This window comes from Pleuronectes platessa, chromosome 24, assembly GCF_947347685.1.
Source record: "Pleuronectes platessa chromosome 24, fPlePla1.1, whole genome shotgun sequence".
NCBI lineage: Eukaryota > Metazoa > Chordata > Actinopteri > Pleuronectiformes > Pleuronectidae > Pleuronectes > Pleuronectes platessa.
In genome coordinates, this window is record NC_070649.1 from 2,216,498 (window position 1) to 2,243,317 (window position 26,820).

Sequence of the window (26,820 nt, forward strand, 5' to 3'; positions counted from 1 at the left end):
ATTACCAAGAGACGGGAAAGAAAACAGTTGCTCTTATCTTCTGTGTGCAGCCTACAGCTCCCAGGCAGGAGTTCAGAGGTCAGAAGAGAGGCTTGTGTTCAGGTCATCAGAAGGTCAACGAGCAGGAAGGCGTAGCTTTATGGGAAGTGGACAAGTCAGAACGAGAAGTAGTGTCACTCAGTGGTTGACTCTATTCACCGAAGGGAGTTCCACAGATTGAGCTGAGAACTGTGATTTCCAAAAACTCATCAGAGCCAAAATCAACCGAAGATCTTTGACATTTAGAAATGAGAAAAATATTTCCGTATTTTACATTAATGCAGATGTTTGGGAACATAGAGCTGCGGCAAAATGAGTCATGTTTTCCATTGTGTTTGCAAGAATGGTCGAAACAAGAGAGCATTCTCCTAAACACACAACAAGCATGTTATCTCGTCTGTCACATCCCTGCTAAGCCGATATAAGCCATGAGAAAGTTAGGTCTCTCCTCCTTTGTTGCAATGCTTTTCCAGCCTGACAACAGATTTCCATTTGAAAATTAACAACTCATCTCCTGCACGCTCTCTGTAATGAGGGAACATTCTTCTGGTAATAGCCTTTAAAACAGCTTCATTTGTCTGCGAGGCCTTTCTCACAGAAATCACAGTCACATTGTGTACATATTTCAAAACCACAAAATTGAAGGGTGAGGACCGTTCGGATTTATTTGAAGAGCTTCTCTCTCTTCCTCCTCGAAATCTGAACAAGGGGCTTCAGTTGAGAGACCTCGGCTCAAATCTAAAACACCATATTGGGCAAAAAACTGGATAGTAAAGGTTTTAAGGGCTTGTATGTGGGATTCAAGGGGATTTTTACATTTATTAAGAGTCTCTGGTCATTTTGAACCAAAATAACAGGTGTTAAAGGTTCCTCGTATCACTTCTGCATTCGAACAAGCCTGGAGTCTGAAGTCGGTGACTAATAAAACCATAATGATATTTGACTCAGGAGATGCGTCAATGGAAAAAATTGACAGAATGTATTGTCGTGCACAATAAGAGATTAAAGAGATGTAATGGAAATAAAACCCCTCATTAGGTTCTCAACGTTTAGAAGGAGGTGTGGCTGCACAGGACAGGGAACCCCCCTGGGGTCGAAACACTGGTGGGGGTGGATAAGATCTAGAGAATGTCGAGAATTTGATGAGATGAGATGAGTGGACTCTCCTGGGCTTGAGAGACTGGAGGGGACAGAGGGAGGAGGACGGTCACAGCGAATGTCTGAAATGATATTTGACAGAGACAGAGAGAAGAGCTTTGATCAATGACAAGTATGGACACAGCCCATATAGACGATGATGACCGATCCCCACACTTGAACGAATGAAGAATATTTGTTTGGTTCAGTGACTTCAACTCTAGATGCCACTAAATCCTGCTCAGTGAACTTTTAATGCAGGCTCTAGTGTCCTCCATTACCAGCTCAAATTAGGATCAATAACATTTGGATCTACAATGAGATGCTCTTGTGAAATGCAGCTGGAAGAGAGGGGTGACTGTAAGTGAATCTGTCAGAAAAGAAAAGTCATCGTCCACATCTCCAGCAACTGCAGAGCCAGAGAAAGTGAGACGCGAGACGTGACTGATGATGTTGTCCAGCAGCTCAGTGGGATCTGGCAGCCATCAGGTACCGACTGAAGGACACTTGACTTTGGGCCACCCTGCTGCTCCAGTATCAGTATGACAGGGAAAGAGGAGACGGGGGAGGAGATTTGGTTGAGTGAGGAATGTCTCCCTCTCTGCTACTAGTGTAAACAGGGATTAGTTTCTTTGCTTAAAACGCATCTCAGTGGCTTCATCAGTCAGGACAGAAGGATTTCAAAAGAATCTATATCATATCTTGACCAAGACAGAAGCATTTTAGACATAGACTGTAAATAAAAAGAGCATTACACAGGAAACACATTGGGATCAGGGGCAGAGAATCAAAGCGATGGAAACAGGAAGTAAAGTTGGATAGACACACAAGGAAGGAGGAAAAATAAAACAGGCAAAACAAATTCAAAGTGCAAAAAAATAACCGAACAGAAATTCAAAACACATTTGGGACAATAAGTCAATTATGCCTCAACTATAAAGATATGAACTTTTTACAATGACTATAATTGATTTTGCACAAATAAGTTATTCATCTTCTTCTATTTATCACAAGGACGGGACTTTAGGGGCTCCTCACAATTCAGGATCAAATTGCTCAGGCTATCTTTAGGGTTACTTAAATGATTCTTGGGAACATTTGAGTTCCATCCACCCTCTGGAGGCCTGTTTAGCCTGATTCCCGACTCACTGACTGTTGCATAAAGCATGAATCAGACAGGAGAGAGGGCTGATCTCTCCCAAAACTCACGAAAACAGTTCCTCGGCAAACCGCAGCTCCCTCACTGTTACATCATCTCAACTCTCTTGGCTCATTCACATACAAACAGTGACACGGAAAGAGAGAATAACAGCGACGCGGAGGGAGGCAGTGAGAAAAGGATGGATGACCTGCGGAGGGATTTCCCCTTTGGTCAGAGGGAGTTTTGCCTGATGCGTAAACGTCCGGCGTCTCACACAGCAGTGTCTGGACATCTAATGTGGTTAAATATAGCAACACAGACGCTTTCCTCGATACACGCATGCTCTGAGCACGTGAGGCCCCGGCATTAATCACATATTCCATCGTTACCGCTCGGTTTACACAACTTGAAGATGTAATATTGTATGAGGCTGCAAACTTCAGGGGGGTCAAGTGATCTGCACCCTGAGCTTGACAGAGGAAACATAAGCATTGAGAGATACTAAAGTAACGACACTTGCAAGCACACACACACTGTTACCGCACTTAGCTTGGAAATGCATTTGACGGTACATTAGGCAGTTAAGTTGGCGGCCAAGTAAACAACATAAACTTGATGTGCTCTACAGAGGGTATACACTTTTTGGCAAAGTCAGCAGGAGAAGCTTTAGGTGAACGCATGGAACGTAGGCTTGTCCTCATTTGGTCCAGGACTCTCTCAAATAAACAAGTCAAACCAATAAAGTATTTAGTATTTAGTTCAGCAGTATTTAGTTCATCAGGCCCCAGGTGATCTGACATCAGGAGGGATTTCTAACAGTGGTTCTATTTGTGCAGAAGTGATCCCAGAACTGTCAAACTGAGCAGACAGAAGCCAGAAGCCGTGTGTTTGTGCTTGTAATGTTAATAAAGTAAAACCACAGATATGACATGACTTCCTCTGGCCTCAGAGTTGATGATAAGCCGTGTGGTTTGCAGCTGTAAGATACTATTTGTTCCTTGAGGTATTTTATCAGAAAAGATGGGGTCTGGGGATCTACCCTCTCCGAGGACACAGGAAACTACAAAACCAGTATCTGAAATGTCCGAAGTCGAACAGATCAAAGAGTCAAAGGCAGCGTCAGACATATTTTGCTGATTTTGTAAGCGTATGGGAAGAGATGGCCACATGTTGTCTTCACTTGCTCAATAAAGAACATAAAAGATCTAACATGTTCTTGTCAGTGAGGACATTGTGCAGGTGTCACCTGTTTTATTCCTATGTTCAGGACAGACTAAAGATATCGAGCATATAGGAAGAGCAGATGAGAATTTATTCATCATATCATTGTTCTTCATAATCCCTGGAAACATCCTGGGGTGTCTTGGAAGAGCAGTAAGTTATAGTTTGTCTGAAAACTGTGTTCCACATCAACATCACTTCCACACAGCTGCATACTGTGTTTATCACAGAATAGGTCTTAAATCCTGCTTCCTCCATGTTAGTGGATGGGTCGTGGACCAAACTCTATGGTCAACATATGCGTTAAATACATTTTCTTTTAACTGTCCATCACAAATGTATTAAGGTGGTGTTGGAGCTGGTCCATGAGGAGGCAGGAAGTTAAATCTTAATTCTACAGAGTCGGGGATCATCTAAGGAGCTGCATCCTTTCAACCCTGTGCTCCAAGTTCACTGAAGAGGCTCTGATATCGATCCTATCATCACACGCATGCTTGAATTTGTTCTTTCTAGTATCAACATACACAACCAGCTTACTACAGAGACGTATAGCAGCTGGATACCTGATGTCAGCAGGAACAATTCCTGGCACTTGTCATCCATTGTCAGCTGACAGAGAAGATATCAGAGCCTTTTCAGTGTGCAATGAAAACATGTGCCACATTACTACCTTACTCCTTACAGGTTTTTCTTGCGACAGAGAGATGAAGTAAGAGTTTGTGTTCTTTCATCTCGTGTTTGAGCACGTCCCGTTACAGTAGCTGCCTCCGTGCCCCCCCCTGCTCCGTCTCTCAGAGCTGCACGTTCAAGTCCCTCCGAGCACGACTGGGACGTGCACAAAACACACACACACACGTGCCACTTTTTGGCTTTACTCTCATTGCACACAACTATGGCTCGCCTGTTGTACTCTGTTAATCCCTGAGTGTGATATTTGCTGTGTGGTCAGCTCAGGTTAGCTCTCCTTATACCTGATCTTTGTGAACAGCAATGAGCTAATCCCTGGAGCCACGCCATCTTCTTTCTATGGGAAACCAAACTCTGACCTCCAACAGAGCCCCTCAGAGACTTCCTGCGAGGCCGAGAGCGCAACCAAAGAAACACAGATCAACACAAACAGGACGACTCATGATATGGCACATTATAAGTTGTCTTTCTCACAGGGTGCACATTCTTATGGACAAGGGTGTGTGTGAGTGCTGTATGTAAGCCAACGCTGAGCTCTGTCAGGACTTGTTATAAGAAATGTGTTTTTGAATAAACCCGACAAACAGGCAAAAGCAAAGTAGCGTGCACTCTGAATTACAGATGTGGGAGTCTTGACTAAACTTATGCTCGAGTTCCAATTCACTTCCAATGACCAGCTAAACTAAACCTTTTAGTCGAGCACTCACAGTAGAACTCTACCAATAAACGGATGATAAATTGGAGCATTAAGGCGAGAGAGTTTGTTTTTCAGAGACTGCCGGTGGACGGATGCTGCTGTGGTTTTCCTACTGATGTTTCCGTGGCCACGCTGAGACCGAATCAGCGTCACTGATTGCAAGTTGTGTCTCGTTTCCAAAACTAAACCGCAATTGAGCATAAAGCAAATGAAGCTGCAGAGATTTTCATGTCACAATTATTCTTGAGGTATGCAAAATGCAGTTTTAAATTCTCCAGATGATCATTGTTTGAAGCTTTAACCAATGCGCTTTGGACATTTCATATTAGCTTTTTAGTTTTCACATTATAACTTATTTAGACTGACTATGAAATGATATTACAAATCAAATAGAATTACCGTCCTGTGGTTGTATGCCTCTGCTTACCAGTGCAGTGTCTGTGCACACAGTCTTTATTTCCTGTCCTCGGAAATCGAGTCAGTACATTTATGAGTCAATATTTGAAGAAATCTCTTTGAAGCAGACTTGAAATATCGTGTTCCAGTGGATTGTGAAGCCTGCAATTCCTTGACCTTTGACCTTTACCCAACCTTGTCTTAATGAATGTTTAGATTCCCTCGGAACAAGGGTTCTCTTGAGGCGTTCTCATCACAAATGTCAGGAATCTTGACTATTTATATACCATATTATAAGTCAAAAAACAAAATGAAAATCATAGGATATCCCCACTGATTTAAAGAGGAACCACAGAGAGCTGGGAATTATTTGCGGATGATCTCCTTGATAGCAGGCTGTTATTACAGGCCTGAGATGTGACCGGCTCAGACTTTACTGCTAACTCACAACAGCAGGCTGCATCTGTTTCCAAGTGTCTTACTGCACGCTAACGTGTTCCCTGACTGGAGGAGAACGCAGCCTCGCAGCCATCAGATGCTGAGCCTTGTGTGTGAGTGCGTTAACGAAGCTGTGTGACTTGTCGTGTGTGGGCAAACCAGTGTCTGGCTTCAATATCACACTAGTATTCACTTTGGCTCCATCTGTGTTTTTATGCTGTAATGTTTTTATACTGCATTTCCCAGAAATCACCCGTCAATTTGACAACTTCTGCTTAGATTCTGTCTGAAGCTGCTTTCAGAGACGCACCGGGCTCCAGAGAGCCTCGGGACATTCTCCAGAGAGGCTGGATGGGAGAACGTCCCAGTGAGAACCTCTGGACATTCTCCAGAGAGACTGGATGGGAGAACACCAACATCCCAGTGAGAACCTCTGGACATTCTCCAGAGAGACTGGATGGGAGAACACCAAGGTCCCAGTGAGAACCTCTGTACTCTGCTGAGTTTCCACGGCCGGCCCCCGAGTAGGAAAACCACATAAAGGCATTCATAATAAAAACAGGATTTTTATTGAAGCCTGCCTCCATATGAGAAAAACTCAAACTAATTTTACAACTAAATTACGAGATACTTAGTCAATTTTATTACAAACCGAGTCACAGTTCTAACTAATTTAGTTGCAAAATCTTCTTGGTATTACAAATCTGAGATCTTCATGTTTCCTCATTTTGAAGATTTAATCGGTTTACGATGACAAACAAGTATTTCTATTTTTGCTTTCGTGCGACCAGGGCAGGATTCTTTTGAAATCTTGTTTTGCGGAGAGTACCTCCATTGATCGGTCAGTTTTTTTTATCTGGCTTTTTGTTGCATAATGACGCACTCTGTCATTTTGTTGTTATGAGAAAATACTTTTCAACAGAAAGCTTTCTGGGGGTGGTTTGCAGCGGATCAATAGAATGAAGGTCGATGAGCCCTGAGAGGCTCACAGCTAAACAGAAACTCCACCACAGAGCCGGTGAGATTTCTCCTCTTGAGCTCGGCCGCCTCAATTACAATTTGGCAGCCTCATCAGATTTCTTCCTAAAAAGCCGTAATCAAAGCTCCACAATAAGCACTTCTGTTTAGAAGAAGTAAATCAAGTGTTGTGTACTTACAGCACATGTGGAGATTATGCTGCTCACAAGGGCAACGATGCATCAATCAAGAGATTATGTGACAGCAGCTCAACCTGATATTGGCAGAGGAAAGTAAGACAGTTTGATGAATGTAAGCTTTTTATTTTATTATAACCATATGTCACAGGGCTTCGATGGGACCTGCTCCTGAGCTCTGGCTCTGTTACTGCACAGAGTGTGTTCAGGGATTTTAGAAAAATGTCACCTGATGAAACATGCATTCATTTAGTTGAGCAACGTGATGTTCTTTGGTAAATGCCGCTGACACACACCATTCATATTGGTGCATATTCTTCTTTTTACCTGCAATACTATTTCTAAACACTTCTATCTCCAGTTATCTGTTTATCCAGTCCCGTCCAACTGCTTCCTCTGTTCCCCCCTAATGATCTACCTTCTTCTGAACGCTGTCCTTGTCAAACAACCTTTCCCTCTGATCCTTGCCGTCCATACATTGCGATAGCCCTCCCCTTATCTCTGCGTTTCTGTTTAGTCTCTACCAAACTTAACTTACAGCCACTCACTCTCTCTCTCTCAGTATATTTGTGTCTGTGTCATTTCTCAAGGACAGGCTGAAGCAAATGGTTCCATACACCAACACATCAGATGAAGTAGAGGAGTCACCTGAACTCTCCACCTCCATTCATCATCCCCCTTTCATAAATACGGTCCATCACACGGAAGATGAACTGAGCAGTCACCACACGTGAGCTCTTTAACGTCCTGCCCTGTTCAGACGTGGTATCAACGTCCCTCCTGACAGATTTGATCACCAGTGAAGATCTCCAGGGCTCGTCTGTTCACATTTGCTGTTAAAATGTGTCCTGAAAGTGTCTCTGCACACGGAATAAAGATTAATGAAGCTGGAGACAGGACTCGGATTGCAAGGCTGCGTAAATTACCTATGGAGGATTTGCATCGATCAACACTCTGGTATTGATCTACCCCCCCCGACCCTTGTATATGTCCAAGAGCATCTCATACGTGACAGAAATAACCTAATTGTGCTTCATAACTTAACCCCTCACCCCATACATCAATAGCTGAGTCAGTGAGAGGGTCCTTCAGTCAGCCGTAACTGGGAGCTCAACCTTCCACATGGAAAAGGCTGTGGTTTGGTTTCTCTCTGGCTCCTACGGGCTCTAATGGAGATGATCATCAAATAAATCTTTATCCAGTTGTTTATACAAGAAAAAACGGAATGGGTCACACTGGCCACCACATGACATGCTGAAACACAACACTGTTTCAATAGAGCGTTTTAATAAGTGTGTGTGTGTGAGGCTGAACAGGAATGTGGACACAAAAGAGAGGTGAGAGCTGTGACGTCATTAAACACACCCGTTACCACACACATATGTGATTCTGACAAGAGTGCTGTCTAGGCTTATCAAGGGTGGCAGGCACACACGCAAAGACACACAGACACACACAGGCTTGCGCTCATCAGGAACATAAACAGTGTCGGACATTCCTGAGAAGCAAAGACAGAGGAGGATGTTTACCAGGTCCTACATGTGGAGACAGAGAGAGGCACCAAGAGGAGGATGTTTTCTCTGCAGCAGGTTCATACACTGGTTCCTAGTAAAACGGTGACTGACCCATGACCACACAGAGCCACACTCACGATTCTGCTCATGTCATGAAATACTTTCTGCTGTATGGACCTTTAATTTGTCTTTGTCTTGAATTTGTGGGATTTCCTTGCGTGTCACTCTTGCTTTACTTCCCGTCTCCTGTGCACCTGCCCTGATGTGGCTCACCTGAGTTGAACTATCCCGCTGACATTGGAGACTATGTCAAGAAAAATTCAAATAAAACTCCCTTTGACCTCATTGCTGATTATTTCAATGCCGTACTTTTTCAGAAGGTACACACGTATACGTTTAATCCCACTAACACACCATATCTGACTCTAAAATGTCAAAGTCGAGAACAAAATAACAAACACACAGCTTTATCCGCCTCAAAATGGAGCTCAGCGTAAGTTCAGTAAGGAAGACTTAAAACCCCATTCAGATCAGCTGACTGCGGGAGGTCCTAAATATCGGGAATGCCCATGGGAGGGCTTAACCTGTATGCCGTCAGCTGATCGTAGGTGTTCCCAATCATCTAATCAGGCCCGCACTGTTTCCTTCAGCCAGTCACACAGCAGCTTTCAAACTTTAAAAATCCCTTCTCTTCTCTTCCTCAGCAGTGTCAATGCAGTGACTCGCACAACCCCTCCTCCACCCCAATCTCCTCCAGTCCTGAGAAGAACATTCATCACCTCTTCCGGATCCCGATGACAACCGATCACGGACTAAGGTGGCAGCTGACTGCCTGACAACAGACTGTTACTCGTGGCATCCATTGCACTTCTGTCCATCCTGGAAGAGGGATCCCTCGCATGCGGCTCTTCCTGAGGTTTCTACGTTTTTCCCTCAAGAAGGTTTTTTTTGTAGTTTTTCCTTACTCTCGTGAGGGTTAAGGACAGAGGATGTCACACTTAGGAAGTCCAATAAGACAATGCTCATACATGGACCATCTAAACAAACAATTGACCAATGAACCACCACCAGTGTCTAGACCCCTGGGGGGTATTCCTGTAAGACGTTCTGCTCCACCCCCTTCTAATCCTGATGACATCACACAGGGGTCTAAAATGCCAAAGACTATAAATATTCGCATTCTCTGTGCACTGTAAAAAATAAACTCGTTAAAGTAAAAATCAAGTCTCTCCTGATTGAACTGTCAGTAATGAAATCCCTATAAAGTATCTGTGGAAGGTCAACAGATGTCTGACATTTACCATCATTATCTTTAAGCACAAAACCTCTTGTTTGGATGAATTCATCATCCTGCCATTTAAAACTTATTTTGGATGGCGTTCAAAAGTTCTAATAAGAGCCATTTCTGTGAGACTAACGAGGTAAATGACTCTTCTTCAGGATTACAGTAGAGTACGCCCACTGAACAAGAAACAGCAGGAGTCCCTTCATGGCAAAGACTGTTTTATGTGCAAGGATAGAAAAGAACATATGGATGTTTTTTAGTCAGATCTATAAAACTGGTTCTTAAGCTGATTATGTATGGTTCTGTTTTATAAATCTCTAAAAGCTCTAAAATATTAAATTAACTGCATATTAGCTAGAAATGTGGAAGAAAAATCATCTAAATACCATGTATGGAAAAAGACGTGCATGTTTTTTATTCATATGCAAACATACATGATGTTAAAAATTAGTTATAAACTAACAAACAGATGACTTACAGGGCTGTGATCTTTACCAGCCGCCCAGATGATAAACCTCAACACGGGGGGAAGGAACTGAAGACACATTCCTCTGTGGAAGCTGCTGATGCAGGAGTGATGCTAAACGGTTTGGTCAACGCAGGTGGAGAACATTCCCTCAGTGAGCCACAGATCTCCTGCCAGCGAGGTACTTGTGAGTTTTATGGCCAAAATTCCCTTTTTTACAGTTTCATTTATTCGATTTTTATTGGATGGTGCATTTCTTGTGATTACGAGGCATGAAAAGTTGGACTGCGAGTAACTTCTCTGTTATAACATTCAGAATTAAAACATTACCTCCTGCCTCTGCAGCCCTCACCTGAACACTACGGAGATCTCTGTGTTGTGAACGCGTCTTTCCGGAGAATCTCCTGCTGCAGTGTCCATGTGAGAAAGGGAACCTCCGCAGAAAGTCCAGACCCGATTCTGCGGACATCCTCTGGATGTCATGTCTGAACACAGCTTGGTCTATAGGATGAGAAATGATGCCCCACATTAGCACTGCTATAGAACAAGTGGGTTATTTCTACCTCAGCTCATGGGCTTTAGGTCTAAAACCTCACTCTCCAAAAATGCCAACATCTTTAACATCACGTGCATTGTGAATTTTACAAACTATGCGTTTGAACTATATTAAAAAACGGAGAAGTTTGGAATACTGCAAGCAGTGAATTGACCTCTGGCTGCCTCTGCCCTCTGCAGCTTCACGATGCCTGCGTTCTGTCTGCTCTGCGTTTCAGAGTCTCCGAGGACCAGCAGGAATGCTGACCTCTGCTCTTCCTCTCCCTGCTCTCGCCACTTTGCAATTAGGCTGCAATAAAAACTAACTTTTTAATTCATGATGAATTTTTTAGAGCTGCAAATGGGATAGATCTCAGTCTGTCACTCTTTACAAAACGCTGTTGTGGGGGCCACCTCAGTCCCAGAGAACATGATATGAGGCCCAAACAGAGCAGAAGTATCAGATCTCTTGTCTTGGACTGATCTCCACTTCCCTCCACAGGAAGGCCAGCGATCAGGGACACAGCAGCACAAACTTCCAACTCATCACAGAGGATCAAACCAGACAGCTGCTGCTGGCCGGACCCTGTAAACAGAGTCAGACACGAGAAGTCAGACGTCTCTTAGCCCTGAAGCAAACGGTACTGTTTCTCCATATTTGGAGAATTTAAAAAGTTTACATTCCCACTTTAGAGACTTTATCGCAGAGTTGTACACCTTTACCACTTCGTCAAACTTATAAAGAAGACTACTTCAAACCAAACCATCCCTTTAATGAAGCAGTCATTTACACGAGAACGATAAAAGAGGCATGAGATGAGATGAAAGGGGGAACTCAGGGCAACTCCAGTAAAAGTCAGTGGTCCACCATTCAAGGTTTTGGTCTGAAACAAATAAAGATGACAGATCCCTACAGTGAAGCTGTGTGGCGGCTGCAAGATAGAAAAACACAACAAGGCATGTGTTTAGTGTCCCATGGCGTCCGCTCCCTCTGTGTGACATCATGGCCATGTGATGACAACTTCCTGTTCCCCTTTGTTGCACAACCGGCTGCAGATTGGTACTAGCAGGGAGAAAAACACGTAGACTGACAGTCCCTGTTGAAATGCAAAAATGCAAACACACACGCACACGCACACACACACACACACTGCTGGGACATGACGTTGGCTTACATGTCCTAACTTACTCTGACCTAACCACTACTAGCGAAAATCTCAAACTGACCACAACTTCTCTTCAGATTTTGTAACAAGGGGAAACACATTTTCCATCAGGGACAGCAATTACAAAATGACTGATATGACCTTTGCAAAGAGAAAGGTTTGTTGAAAGTACATAACAAACAAGCATTTTCATACACAAAATTACACAACTCAGATCTCATAATCACCTACGACATCATCAGCTGTAATTTCTGCTTTCTTGCTAATTCCATGGACGTCTGGCGGATTTTGAGATGACAGGTTTAAATAAAAAACACTGAATCATTCTCGACTTATTTGAAAGGTCTGAAGAAAAAAATCAAGTGGAAAATCTCAGAGTTAAAGAGAAGCTGTCAGCGAGACTGTATCTTCCTCTGTGACATTTACACACACTCTTTGTTCCCTCGTCGATACACACACGCACGCGCGCACGCACGCACACACACACACACACACATTTTGTCAACCAGTCCAATAGGTGCTGAAAGGTGTCGTATTATAAATCCACCATGAGCTGGAGGAGGAAAGAGATTTCTTTGTGTTGTGGTTGAAAAAGAGGCAACAGATGAGATTTCAATCTTTTCAGCATTTCATGGAAAAAACCTGTGTTTCTATCTATCAACACTATTCTGCACATATCTTCACTATATTTCATGGATCTGTGTCAAACTAAAAACATGGCAGCAAGAAGAAAGACCAGCACAAGACTAACTTGTAATTGAACGAAAATAGGAAACCATGACAGCTCTTCGCACCGTCCTCATCAGATGTCTCAGAATGGATATTAATGAATGAGGTCGTGGTGACATATTTTTATTCTCATTTTGAGGTAGAGAGGCAGGAAATCGAGTGGTTGTCACGGCAACACAGTGTGTCAGCTGGCCAAATATTAGCTGTGACCTCTGGAGCTGATAAATAAAACATACTGATGGAAAGAGTGGCCTTCCGCTCACAGCTACACTCTGACCAGAGTCATGGGTACAGTCTCAGGGGACGTAAGATAATTAATGGGACAGGAAAGACAAAACCCACAAATGTATAAGCACTGGAGTGGGTTGTCCTCTAACACTCAATTCCCTGCTCCTCCAGTGCTGAAGTGCCCTCAGGCAAGAACCCGTTCAACTCTGAGAGAAAACTGACCGGACCAAATCAAAGTGAGTGGCCACGTCCTGACCTTCATGGTTATCGGTTGTTTTCCAGGGAAACACCAAAGCAAATAGAGTCTCCTCATGGCTCTGCCGTGTTTCTGCCTCCCGATCATCACATATTTGCTTTTGCATTCTTGCACTCAAGCATCTGTGTGTTATTATACCACTGGGCCTCCGTGACCGTGTCCTAGTGATCGAGCGAGACCGGTAACTCTGCTGTACAGAAGAAACCAACCATTGTGGTTTGTGTTATGTAACCTTAACTATTTTAGATGAATAAACATTGATTATGCAAAACTGGATTGACTCAGTATAATGACTGGCATTCTAAGCATTGTTTGCTACACAGATTCCCACGGTTATTCAAGTCTGTCAGTCTGCAGCAAATATAATTATTTTAAGATGGTTTGTGTGAGTGTCCCTGGATCTACCAGCATATATATGAACACACACATCAGACCACAATCTAGTATTTTCATTTCAGAGTGTGAATCCAGGGTTAGGGGCTAGTTCAAGCTGAAATGAGACAGCAGAGGTTTGAGCTTTTACGACTCTGAACTTTATCTGTCAAAAGATGAAAAACCACAGCAGCAAATCCTGAAGAATCTGAAATAAAATGCACATGTTGAGCTCAGTGTGAGAAAGAATTATGACGGTTGAGGGCCTCCACCATCCAGAGCAGTTTCAGTTCCTCCAGGTGTTTCGGACAAACTGCATCCACAATAAATGAGATCACCGTGACCTTTGATCTTTGAAATACACATCAAAACAAATTCCCAACTAGTCAAAAACTGAAAGAATTCCCTCTAAAGCAGATTTGAGATCTGATGCTTAAGAAGCCAAAGTCTTTATTTTATGGTCACTGTGACGTTGACCTTTGATCCGTAAACATTTGAGCCAAATCTGAAATGATTCTCTTGAGGCTTTCTTAAGACATGTTCACAAGATATATAATGGTTTTATTAGGTCACACTGACCTTGAACTTTGACCTCCAAGTCTGTCCCAGGTGTCCTGATGTATCACGTTCACAAGAACATGAGGTCACTGTGACCTTGACCTCTACCACCCAATCCCAATCAGTTTATCCTTGAGTCCAAGGAAAGGTTTCTATTGAATTTGAGGAAATTCCCTTATGATTTCTTCTTCTAAAGAATGGGACAAGCAGATGGAAAAACGCCTCCGGCCAGTTGCTGTCGCCGACACTGAGGTATAGAATTGTGGTCCAGTTCTAACGCTGCCCATTATCTCTTCTGTCTCGTCAGAAGCTGGTAAAAGCCTCAGTGTTGCCTCAGGGTGAGATCTTTTAATGATGAGGTCAGAAGCCGACTGTGAAGCCAGACACTGAACCAGGAAATGGAACCACGGACATTAAGAGACAAAAGCAGCAGAGAAAGAACCAAAAAGCCTGGTTAATCAAATCAGCTGCAGTTGCACACAGCAGCTCATTTCCTCAGTTATCGGGTAGACCTGTGCTTGAATACCACTCTGACCAGATCCTAACACGCCATTATCTCATGTGTTGGTTTCTATTCTCGGCTCCTCTGGCAGGAAACCGTTCGCCAGAAATAGCTGCCGACGAGCAGGAGAGCAAACCGTTAAAAAGCAGTGGTAAACAGACATTTCTCTTTACCAAGCTGGCGCACTGGTGATCATGTGTTTCCACTCTGCTCACTGCAGGTTTGACGATGATCGAGTTGAGCACCACACTGTAAACTGAACACTGACTTCATGAGGGAGAAATCCACTCGGACAGACTAACTGGAATAACTGCTGTGGGTTCTTCTGTTCTTTTGATAATTAGGATCAAATATTTAGTAAAATAAATCCAACAATCCCACTTAAATCCTTCTTAAAATGATTTGAATGATATTTTTTCTAATGCTCAGGGGTCAGACTGGGGCCTTGTTCCTTCAGAGGATAAATTAACTAAGTGCACCTGACGTTGGTGTATTGGTTGTGAAACAATAATGATATTACAGTGGAAACTGATTATTTCAGTTTATCCTTTCAAACAGAAGACACTACTTTACTTATGCAAATACAATTCACACATAATTGATGTCAGACGCCGTGAAAAAAAAGGGGGGAAATTCCTGCTGCTGCTGCGTTCTGTTATTTAAAGGCTCCTCCGAGCCGCTAGGTGGCAGCGTTGTAGAACAAGCACAAGTTGAGACTGGAGAGAGAGAAATGCAAGATGGCGACTGATGGCAGCTACTGTAAATAAGTTGTGTCTGAAAGTGAACAGCTTGTTAACAACTTCAGCGTCGTCTTGTTCTTGAGGCTGTGTTAAACTTTAGCTGCTGTGCTAACGCAGACACACAAAAAAACACAGCAGCCTCAGTAGAGGACACAACTCTGTATCCTCCATTAAATCAACTAGTGACGTACATGTGGACAAACAGATTAGAGACTAACTCACCTTATCTGAAGTTCAAGTCCTTCCTCTCACACCACAGTGTCCATTTTGACATCCGTCCTCTTGGTGGCAGCTGAACGCAACACTTGAAAAAACTAGCTAGCTAGCTAACTGTTGCGCTCTGGTGCTAACTTCCATTTCAGCTTCTCCTCAGTTTGTCCTTTCTGTTTCAGATTGTTACAACAGTGACAAACATAAATATATATATATATAAGTTTAATTAACCTCACCTAGTGTCTATAGGAACGCAACCTTGTGTTCAACAAACGTTTACCCAACCACAATGAGGTCACTTCCTGGTTCAGCAGGAAATGAAATTTTATTCTAAGAAATTATTTTCCTGAAAGAGGATGAGATGCAGCCTATTCTATCCCCTTCTGACATTTAATTAGACTTTGTATTTAATTTATTCTTAATTCATTTTCAGCTGTAAAAACTGTTTGTTGTAAATAAATGCTCAAATAATTTTTACAGTGTAAATGCACATATAGTTCTAAATCATTTATAGATTAGAGATGATTTTTTATAAAGCCTGAGGATTCAAGAGATTTTAAATCAAAATAAGTATAAAAATAAATTAAAGATTGTAGTGATTGACAGCAATCTTTGCAATTTACACAGAATTTTTATTACGCAGAAAGCAGATGTGCTAATAACATTGTAACAGTCAAAGAGATGACTTGTGCTGATAAAGCATTTTCAGGAACTTGTGCTGATAAAGCATTTTCAGGAACTTGATTATCAAGCATAATTAGGAATTTAGTAAACAAGACTGACCGAACTGCGTGACGCCCCCTTCCTGCAAGTTGGAGCTTAAAAAAAAGAAAACTAACATAAAAGCAGAAGATTCATAGTGAATCCGACACAAAACCACAAGCGACCGTGGTGGAGTCAAACTGCAGGAAATGAAACTGAACAGTTATGTTAACACCCCTGGGAAAATGTCACGATTCTGCCTCCGTCATGAACCTTGAAAAACTTTTTGACTTTTGATCTAGCTCTCTTAGATTCTTGACTTTTGGATTTGGATATTATGGTTTTGGATTTATGGATTTTGTTTGCTAACCTTTAAATTCCTCCCTGGTTTACTTTGGGTCCTGATGTAGCAAACTCTTAAACTTTAGATGTGTTGAAGGACATTTATATACATAGGACACTGAGATGTATAAATATAAAAACATATTTATACAATTTCTCAGTCGTGTCATTCATTAATATATGTTTTTTGCTAAATATTTTCTAATCCGACATAAATTTCCAAGAAACGATTCAATAAACTGACGATAAAAGATGCATTATAGAAAAATTAAATAATCATTTAATATAAAAGACTTGTCAGAGTTCAGAGTGAGTGTTCGTGGTAGCATCAGGAGCAGGAGAGCTGGAGGAGTCTGTCCCCTCTTCCGACGACGAATCATCTTCCATATTCTCCTCTTCCTCATCCTCTTCCTCCTCTTCAGGCGCTTGCTGCCGGGCGGAGCCAGGTTCCTCCGTGTCCATGATTTTTAGAAACCCGTAGAACTTGAAAGCAGGAGGCCAACGGTCTTCACCCAGCATCCCTGCGGAGACACATCAAGATAAGAGCCTGTCCACTTCCTGGCGACTGAGACAACTTGGCTTCACTTTCAGGGAGCCGTCATGTCGTCCATCTTCGTAAACATATGTTAGGAAGGTCACAGCTGCAGACAGTAGCATCACTGCTGCAGCAGAGGACCACCTCCTCCGTACCGGGTGTAAATCTGAGAGGTTAATTGGATTACTCATTGTCGATGTATTAACAGCTGGAAAACACAGTTAGATGCAATTTAACAGCATGTGCGAAAATGGCCTCATTGCAAAACTACAAGCTGTGAAGCAAATGAGGGACTTTATGGAGCAATTAGAGAGTCAATCAAATCAATTGGGGGGGGGGGGGGGACGTAGAACCTCAGACAGAGCAACATGTGAGGGATTCTTCTCCCAGGACGGACAGAAGTGCAACAGATGCTGCAACATGTTGTTTATCAAGCTGTAGAGAACTAAATCTTTTCCCAGCTTTTATCATCATATCATTTCTACTATGGGTGAAACTTTTTCATATTCTTTTCAGAAAGTCTAATTTAATTTACATTTAAGGCTTTCTATACTATTCTATTCTATCAAATGAAATCCCTCTTACCTGCAGGTGACTCTGTCTTATCCTCGATCCTCTGAAGCCACTGCAGCACAGACGAGGCCACTATTGGGGTGTTGGGGGGGTACTGATAGATCTCACCTCCAGTTGGTAAATGGGTGAGGACCAGAGCAGGGAGGGGGGGCATAGAGCCCAGGTAGGATCCCAGGACCGACATGCCAGCTGGAGTTCGGCCACTGGGACACACAACGTCAAAATATAGATATAAAAGGAATATACCAGTGTCATTTAGTAAGCTCAAATTTTTTGGGTGATTTGACCATCGCACTTACAGGTGGATCCAGCAGGCGAGATATCGCTCCATCCTCCCGTCTCCCAGCTCTACCACTCTTCCCATCTCCTCCACCAGCGCCTGGTTCTGCCTCCGCCCGATCTCGTCCTCCTCCTCTCCCACGAAAAGGAGCAGGAGGGCTTTGCCCAGAGAGAAAAAGGACGGCAGATTTTCCATCGTCAGTTCAGGCTGGAGACAAAAGGGATGTGAAAAAAAAGGAGGAGAAAGAAATAGATATTTGTATATAGGGAGATAGAAAAAAGGTGCTTTCGATTCTGATTCATTTGATGCTCAAAATATGTTATTATTACATTACATTATATACATTAGTATAAATATCAGGAATTTGTGTCTCTTCTACATGTAAATGATAGATAGATGACATACGCTCTTCATTTTCGGATCCTCCTTCTATAACCACACTTCCATCAACTTCATCTTCATCACCTTCGCTTTCCTCTTTCACCCCCCTGTCTCCCAATCAAGTTCTGACCTTGGTAACCTCTGCCCGCCCGACCACCTGCCCCCTTGACCCCATCCCCTCTCACATTCTTCAGTCTATTGCCCCTGACCTTCTTCCTTTTCTTACCCATCTTATCAACACTTCTCTGTCAACTGGCTGTTTCCCTAATTCTCTGAAGGAGGCAAGAATAAATCCTCTCCTGAAGAAACCCCCCCTTGACCCGTCTGAAGTAAATAACTACAGACCTGTCTCTCTTCTTCCCTTTGTTTCCAAAACTCTTGAGCGCGCTATCTTTAATCAACTCTCCTCCTATCTTAACCACAATAATCTTCTTGACCCTCACCAGTCTGGTTTCAAGGCAGGTCACTCAACTGAGACTGCCCTCCTTGCTGTCTCTGAGCAGCTTCACACTGCTAGAGCAGCCTCTCTCTCCTCTGTCCTCATCCTTCTAGACCTCTCTGCTGCATTTGACACAGTGAACCACCAGATCCTTATTTCCTCCCTTCAGGACCTGGGTGTGTCAGGCTCTGCTCTCTCCCTGCTATCTTCCTACCTCAATGAACGCACTTATAGGGTAACTTGGAGAGGATCTGTGTCTGAACCTTGTCCTCTCACTACTGGGGTCCCTCAGGTTTCAGTCCTTGGTCCTCTCCTCTTCTCCTTGTACACCAACTCTCTTGGCTCTGTCATTTACTCACATGGCTTTTCCTACCATAGCTATGCTGATGACACCCAACTAATTTTGTCTTTTCCCCGATCTGAAACACAGGTAGCAGCACGAATCTCTGCCTGTCTGACCGACATCTCTCAGTGGATGTCTGCACACCATCTAAAGATTAACCTTGACAAGACTGAAATACTTTTCCTTCCAGGGAAAGACTCTCCCATCCACGACCTGACTATTAACTTTGACAACTCTGTGTTAACCCCCACTCAGACTGCTAGGAACCTGGGTGTGACACTTGATAGCCAACTCTCCCTTACTGCCAACATTAATGCAACAACATGGTCCTGTAGATTCATGCTGTCCAACATCAGGAGAATACGCCCCTCCTCACTCAGAAGGAAGTGCAGGTTCTGGTCCAGGCTCTGGTCATCTCACGCCTAGATTACTGTAACTCCCTCCTGGCAGGTCTACCTGCTACTGCCATCCGACCTTTGCAGCTCATCTAGAATGCAGCAGATCGACTGGTTTTTAACCAACCGAAATTCACTCACACTACTCCGCTCCTCCGCTCCCTTCACTGGTTACCAGTGGCCGCTCGCATCCGGTTCAAAACACTAGTACTTGCGTACAATGCTGTGAATGGATCAGGTCCAGTCTACATCCAGGACATGGTCAAACGTTACACCCCAGCTCGTTCACTCCGCTCTGCTTCGGCTAATCGGCTCGTTGCTCCCTCACTGCTAAACACTTATCAAAATCACGACTGTTTGCTGTCCTGGCTCCTAGATGGTGGAATGAGCTCCCCATCGACATCCGGACATCTGAAAATATACACATCTTCCGCCGAAAAATAAAAACACACCTCTTCCGACTTTACCTTGAATGAAGAAAAAAAAAACCAAAAAAAAAACCACTAACAACTCTTTGAAACTAACACTTTTAGTAGCACTTAAATGGCACTTACTTATAGTACTTTGTAGTTTTGTTTTACTTTGAAGAAATTGTACTATCTTGATTCTTGTTGTTCTGGGTCTGTACCCTCGGGGTTGATGCACTTATTGTAAGTCGCTTTTGATAAAAGCGTCAGCTAAATGTAATGTAATGTAATGTAAATGAATTATTCTTTTGCGTAGTTGAGGCTCTGCTGGCCCCCAGGACAAACCCAACGAGGACAACAGCACCACCAAAAGGCAAAACGTGTCATTGTTTGGACTTCAGCACTCACTGTATTTAGTTGTTGAGCAACATCTAGATTTTCAGATTTGTCGTTTTCGCTTCATTTCATCTCGGTTTACATGAACCGAAGGAAACTGGGACACGATGTGTCTCTCTGATCTTGCAGAGAAACCCCGTTCACACTGGATCCACATATGGAGCTTATTATCCGTGACACTCTGAACAATTCGAACTTGGCTTTCACAAACTTCCAAGAAACACACACTGTTTGTTTAAGGCCTTTTCATGGGATATAAATGAAATCTGGCTCAGACCTTAGAGACCTTGGGATGTAGAATTTAGCTTGTCTTGGTTATCAGTTAATTGTAGGAAAATGATCACTTTCTGTTTAGTATTTCCCATACAAAAAAAGAAGCGTACACCACAGAGAGAACTGTAAACACACAATGTGATTACCATTGGATGGAGCAGAGCAGTGTGGATGTGGGAGAGCAGCTCCTCGGCAGAGGACGCCACAGGCAGCATGGAGGGACGAGTGGGTGTCCTCCAGGAGGGGAACGCCAGCACTGCAGGAAGGTCCACGGTGTGGTCTGCGGCCCTGAGCAGCAAACACAACACACACACGCTATTTAACACAATAAAATTACAATACACAACACATGACCATTCTCGTATACTGTGCACACGTGTTTAACCAGGACATATCTGGTTGTTCATTGCAAAATCATGGTATATTGTTGAATAACAGTGAGTGATCGATCCCAGGGTGCTTTTTAGATGCAATTACAAATTTGCCTGCTCTTATGAGCTAATTTACTCCCGACTGATGTTGAAGGGGAATCAGAGCCGTTACCATTTCTCTGCCAGTCCGTCAGTGAGCAGTCCAGTTAGCACCTCTCCTCTCAGTGACTCTGCTGCTTCAGTAAACAAGGGGGCACCTGGTGAGAGAGAGAAGCATCAACTTCACATATGTTAGTACTATCAAATCCCTTCTTTAACCATATTCAATCTGATTTAAGTCGAATGTTTTATTTTATTCTTCTTTTTTTAACCTCTAGAAAAGTGCCATACAAATAAAGATTATCGTTATTACTTTTTGTTTGTAATTATTAGCCAGTGAGGTGGCCAACACATGCTCACAGCCTCCTACCTGCATTTGTTGGAGACTGAAACAGTCCCAGTACTCTGTCGGGCTTGTACCCGGCTAACTCAGGGTGAGGCACTCCCTGTAGAAATGATGCCACTTCCTCCTCTGTGGTCAGTAGTGTTGGTGAGGCTGAGCAGCTCCTGGTTAAACCACAAAGTTTACACAAACATTTAAGATTTCCTTTTTGATTTATAAAGCATTATTTGTTAGGAGGAAAAATCATATTTAAATCCTAGGTGATAAGGGACAAATCAAATTACTGCAGAAGAGATGAACCATTGACTCTGAATCCCAAAGACTTGAGATATGTTCACAAGAGGTTCCCTAAAAAGCTGCTTTTTGTCCTGCTGTTTTAGTTGGTTTCAATAAGGCCGTGAACAAGTTGAGTTGTGGAAGAGCAGCAGACGTTTTTCCTCCAAACTCATTAAACTAATTTATGTTTTGAACATGTTGACATGTGTTTCCTGTGTTTCCTGTTTTTTCTGAGGTACAGAAGATAAATTGTGACGAGAAACAACATTATGATTCTGATACAATCACGTCTTGACTACTTTGTTCAGTCGTTTTCAGTATCGGTTGTTTTTCTTAAGAACTATTTAACTTAGTGCAGCTCTAATAATGTCCAAAACAAACATCCCTGCGGGGGGGAGGGGGGGGGGGGGATGTTTCCTCTTTATCATATGTGGAGATTTAAGGTTCAACAGAACGTTAAGACCGTTGACTTTGATTTGTGAAGTTCTACTCTGTGTAATCGCTTAGATAAGCAGTGACTGTGCTCCCTAAAACAAAAACATAATTAAACACATACAACAGGAAAGCATTTTTGAGTTAGTACTTGTTTAAAGTTGTGCTACTCTCAAGAGACACATTAGAAAAACAGAAAAGTCCTAATCTGAGCAGCAAAGGCGAAATGATCCAGATGTGCTTTATTCGATGAAAATAATAATGTTATTTCATATCATTTAACTCCAGTTGAGACTCTTTCTTATGGCTGTTAGAAAACTCACAGCAGTATGAAGCGATGCAGCGCCTCGCTACCCAGCATGCCGCTGTAGTGCCGCACCGACGCCTGGGGGTGAAAGACCCAGACGCTGGGGAAGGCTGTGATTGGTGTGAACGGGGCCGGGAGAGCTGAGCCTGACTGGGCAGCACAGAGGTCGGTCCACTCTCCACAGTCGACTGAGCTCATCTGCACGTTGTCGACCTCAGAGTCTGTAAAATGATATTGATCAGTCAAACATCTGCATTAGATCAATTAATAAGATACAGACATAAGTTTAGAAAAAGACCAGAGGTTAGAAATCCACAATCAAATTTAAGATAGTTCATATCTGGAGTTTGCAGCTGGAGTCACCTTCAAGTCTTTCTGCAACTTCAATGAAAGAGTTGAGCACAGCCATTGAAACAGCATCCCCTGGTGGTGAGAAACAGCATCTACACTCAGTTCCATCCACATTTATTAGTTAGTTCAGAATCATTTGCTCACCGTCGCTGACAGGCCAGACTGGGTCTTACATTTGAGGTAGAACAGCACCACGGTGAGGCTGTTTTGTGCTACTGCAGTGTGGAAGTTGTCAGAGGTGAGTTGGGCGATTGAGTCCATGTCCAGGAAGCTGCCTCTGGTTTTGTAGACGGACGCAGCGATTTCATCGTCCAGCTTGGCTGAAGGCCGACACAGAAACACACAGATATACATTATAGTTCCTTATTCTTCACTGTTATTCACTAATTTTACCATCAGACACTGACCAAGATCTGAGTCCTCCTCCTCCTCCTCTTCATCCTCCTCCTCTTCTGCCTCTTTCTCTGGATGTATAAAGAGCTCCATCACCTCATCGAGGCTGTGTAAGTGCAGATACTTCACCTCTAAACTCTTGGTGCACACACACACACACATTATCAGCACACATGAGTAAAGCTAATGAGTGATTTAGTTTGTTTATTTGGTTTCTCACCTTCTCGGGCAGCCTGTAAGCAGCATTATATTCATCAGGGGTTTTCACTGAATGACTCTGGCTGAACACACACACACACACACACACACACACACACACACACACACACACACACACACACACACACACACACACACACACACACACACACACACACACACACACACACACACACACACACACACACACACACACACACACAATGTTAATTCCAACTGTTTTGTCAGAGAAATAAAGCAACAAACCTGATGTTATGTAAAGTATTAAGAGGTTACACATAAGTATTGTGAGAGAACACAAAAGTAATCCTCAAAAGACGTTTTTCACCACACACCTGTGTACGAGCAGCACCAGGGCAATGCCCCGCAGCCTCCAGGCCAGAGTTGTCGCTGTGTCCAGGTCCAGGTGTGCAGTTTCGGGACGGGAGAACAGGAAGACCTGGGGGGTCTGCTGGTAGGGGAACTGAGGGGGCGGGACCATGGAGGGGTTGTTGTATACCTCAGACTGGCGGTTGAGAATCAACTTGTTAACAAATGTTCTGATTAATATTTGCATGTAAATAGTTTAAATTCACATTCTCTTGTATTGAATATTGAGATCTCCACAGTGAGTCTACACTGTCGTCCTACTCACCACCAGTGGAGCCTCCATGAGCTGCAGGAAGGAGTGGAGGCTGAGGACGGACAGAGGTTTCCTCATGCGGGTCAAAGGACAGCGCTCAGAGGTCATAGGGGTCATGAAGGTACTGTGAACTCGACAATGGAGGAACCACACTTGATACGAGTGAGACGATTCATTAACTCTGAAGGAGGGAGAGAGAGGGAGAGAGACACAGTCAATTCAAACTTTTTGTGTGACACATTTGAAATGCTTCAGAGAAAAGAAGAGAAAAGGAAAAAGACACGTACCCTAAATGTTTGAGCACTGGTCCTCCTGTTATGAGGATGAACTGGTATTTGGATCCGTACACATACGCCGTCTCCATCATTGATCTGTGCTCTGATGTGACATCATCAGCAAAGACAATGCAGTTAATGTGATGAGTCATTCAAGTCAATCAGTCAAACACAAGCTGCAGCCTGACACAGAACGATCAGTGAATCAGCTGTTAAATACGTCAGTGGGATCATCTCCATTATTACAAAATACAACCACTCTCACTCAACATTCAATCCACCCTCCCCGTTCACACCTTGTGTTCCCAGACTGCGCACGTAACCCAGCACAATATTCTTCTGGCCCCTGGCGGCTTTCTCCATGGCCAAGAGGTCTGTGTCTGTGTGCACGTACCGGACCTCTTCACGCAGGATGGCGCTGCGAGAGGAAGAAACACACATGCTGATTTGATTAAAACAGAAAAAGGCCTCAGCATTTTCCTCGACTTTAAATTCATCATTTATCCTTCACAACCCGATATTGTCATTTATCATTTAAGGAAAGTAGCTTCTATGGTGGAATAGAGTGATTTTTACTTACAATAGGACTTCAGAGACGATGGAGTTGACGTCGAACACAGTGTCCAAATCCAAACCCAGGAACTCCTTACCCCCCCTGACCCAGAGACATGGTCCGAGACAGTGAGAGAAGATGTTCACCTCTTAGTTCAAATGAATATATAACAGACCAGCATGTTCATGTTGACATTGTTGAGATGCTGATCTAACACAACAGTAGTTTGTGCTGCTGTGGAACTGACAAGTGTTTCTATTTGTTTAATCCCCATTTATATCAGTGGGTTATTAGTTACTACTTATATCCTGTCTGGTTATATTTGAATGTTGTGACCCACCACTGTACTTCCTGCCTACACAACCTACCTGAACAGAAAAGCTGAATGCAGGAACCTCTCATCTGTGCAATACGTGTGAACCGGCTCTTTATTGCAGTTAACCTGAACAGAAAGAAAGTAAAGTGAATGATCTGCAACACAGTCATTTACCAGCTTCTGTGTCTGAATATAGAGGCACTGGAGACTTGTACAGATGTTTGACAGATGCAGAACACAGCACTGATACTGCAGTAGGAGTAGGTACCTTGCCGACCAGTATGCCATAGTCGTGCAGAACTTCAGCAGACATCTCCAGCTCCACCAAGAAGAGAGAGATGGTCGGGGACACTGGAGACAGAGGAGCAGACACTAGCAGTGTAGATCCAAGCTTTAAACACCAAATAGAAGAGAGAGTTCACGGCTCATATTTATTTTTGTTGTTATAAATTGAAGAAGATATGGATTGGAAAGGGACCTGGCATTTAAATGATTAACAGTAACGGTTCTGTGATGTTATCTCTGTTGACTTAGTTGCGGACATGTGTGAACCAACATGTGTGAGAAGTCGTTGGCCCGGCAGGAACATCACTGATGCCACAAAGAACAAGTTCCATGTGAAGAACTGCCTCGAGCTTCTCACCTTTCTGCTCAAAGTAGATAAACATCATCTTCCCAGAGTGCAGTTTCTCATAGAAGTCCAGGGCACTGTACTCAAGCAGCTCGGAGGTGTTGGCCCGATCTGTGCATCCTCCTGACCTCACCCACAGCAGCAGAGCAGCCATGCACATCCACATGGTGCAGAAGATCTCTGGAGGGGGAGATGTTCCAAAGTGAGAGAGAAAACACAGATTATTAATATGATACTTTCTGGATGTTGCCTGTTTATCCTCATCATCATCCCATATATAGCTGCTTCGTATATTCAGTCTTTTAAATGGACACAAAAGGTAAACAAAGTCAAGGATGCTAGCTGACTGTTACCTGAGGAAGCCGGAAGTAGGGTTAAAGTTCAACTTTAGTTTTTCCAAGCTGCAAACCACCACTTGCACTCGTATATGAAGACATTGTACTCTGGAACTTTGAGTAATGTGTGTCCCGATGGTGTTAAAATCCCGATTAAAGTCCAGAAAGGGCTTTAGTTTCCAGTGGTGCTGAAGCTAATGTGTTAGCTTGGCTTGCTAGCTGCCTGTTTGTTTGTTAGCCTGTGGTTATCGGAGCTAGCTTGCGTTAAAACGTGTAGAAATGGAGGGTGCGTGTCGATGGGAGATGTAGGCACATGGACAGATAGTCAGAAAGGTTGTTTTTCGCCAAAGTGCGCAGCGACAACTGAGAAATGTCTCAGACTTTACGAGAAACGCTGAAAGAGCAGTAGAGTTAGAATAGGGTTTCCTCTTATTGTTTCAAAATAAAATATTTTATTGGAAATCTATCTTGCATTGTTGAGGAGTTCATGCGCAAAACACGGGAGTAATTTCAAATGAGTGGGGGGGTAGTTATGTTAAATTGTGTGCCTCTGAAGGTGGTTTCTCTGTGAATACCAACATTACAACCTTTTATTTTGAAGGTGTTCACTTCCTCAGTTTGCAGAGTTGTTTTGATGCTTCTGTGAGGAACGCCCACTATGACATTGACCAATTATCCTGCGGGGGCGGGAAGCTTCCACAGCTGACATCACCGTGAGCCAATGGGGCGAGGGTGCTGCGGAGGTTGGGCTGTAGAGT

The 26,820-nt window shown here is 43.3% G+C and overlaps 2 protein-coding genes across 2 annotated transcripts in view; both read right to left on the reverse strand.

The window, feature by feature from the left end:
* The window catches only part of nid2a (nidogen 2a (osteonidogen)), a 67,972-nt gene extending 52,005 nt beyond the window's left edge, over window positions 1–15,967 (reverse strand). Inside the window, exons 1-2 of the mRNA XM_053417607.1 lie at window positions 15,483–15,967; window positions 10,528–10,676 (exon numbers count right to left, since the gene is read on the reverse strand). The gene's annotated coding sequence lies outside the window, so the exon portion shown is untranslated. The remainder of the gene's footprint in view (window positions 1–10,527; window positions 10,677–15,482) is intronic.
* A 117-nt stretch (window positions 15,968–16,084) lies between these two features.
* On the reverse strand, window positions 16,085–26,516 carry txndc16 (thioredoxin domain containing 16). Its single transcript, XM_053416835.1, has 20 exons — window positions 26,081–26,516; window positions 25,740–25,907; window positions 25,365–25,447; window positions 25,149–25,222; window positions 24,808–24,882; window positions 24,524–24,645; window positions 24,240–24,330; window positions 23,965–24,133; window positions 23,666–23,835; window positions 23,332–23,392; window positions 23,126–23,249; window positions 22,892–23,038; window positions 22,731–22,790; window positions 22,384–22,588; window positions 21,380–21,516; window positions 21,083–21,167; window positions 20,686–20,827; window positions 17,925–18,112; window positions 17,638–17,828; window positions 16,085–17,038 (listed from the first exon to the last, which is right to left on the reverse strand). Exons 2-20 carry the CDS (start codon window positions 25,891–25,893, stop codon window positions 16,815–16,817), a joined length of 2,502 nt encoding a protein of 833 aa, XP_053272810.1. The 5' UTR covers window positions 25,894–25,907; window positions 26,081–26,516; the 3' UTR covers window positions 16,085–16,814.
* Between the last annotated feature and the right edge of the window lie 304 nt (window positions 26,517–26,820).

Coding starts and splice junctions, on each gene's coding strand:
- txndc16 (XM_053416835.1), bottom strand. CDS start 25,893: ATGTGGATGTGCATGGCTGCTCTGCTGCTGTGGGTGAGGTCAGGAGGA. Junction 23,250..23,331: donor CTTACAGGCTGCCCGAGAAG/GTGAGAAACCAA, acceptor GTGTGCACCAAG/AGTTTAGAGGTGAAGTATCT. Junction 20,828..21,082: donor GACGGACTGGCAGAGAAATG/GTAACGGCTCTG, acceptor TTTGCTGCTCAG/GGCCGCAGACCACACCGTGG.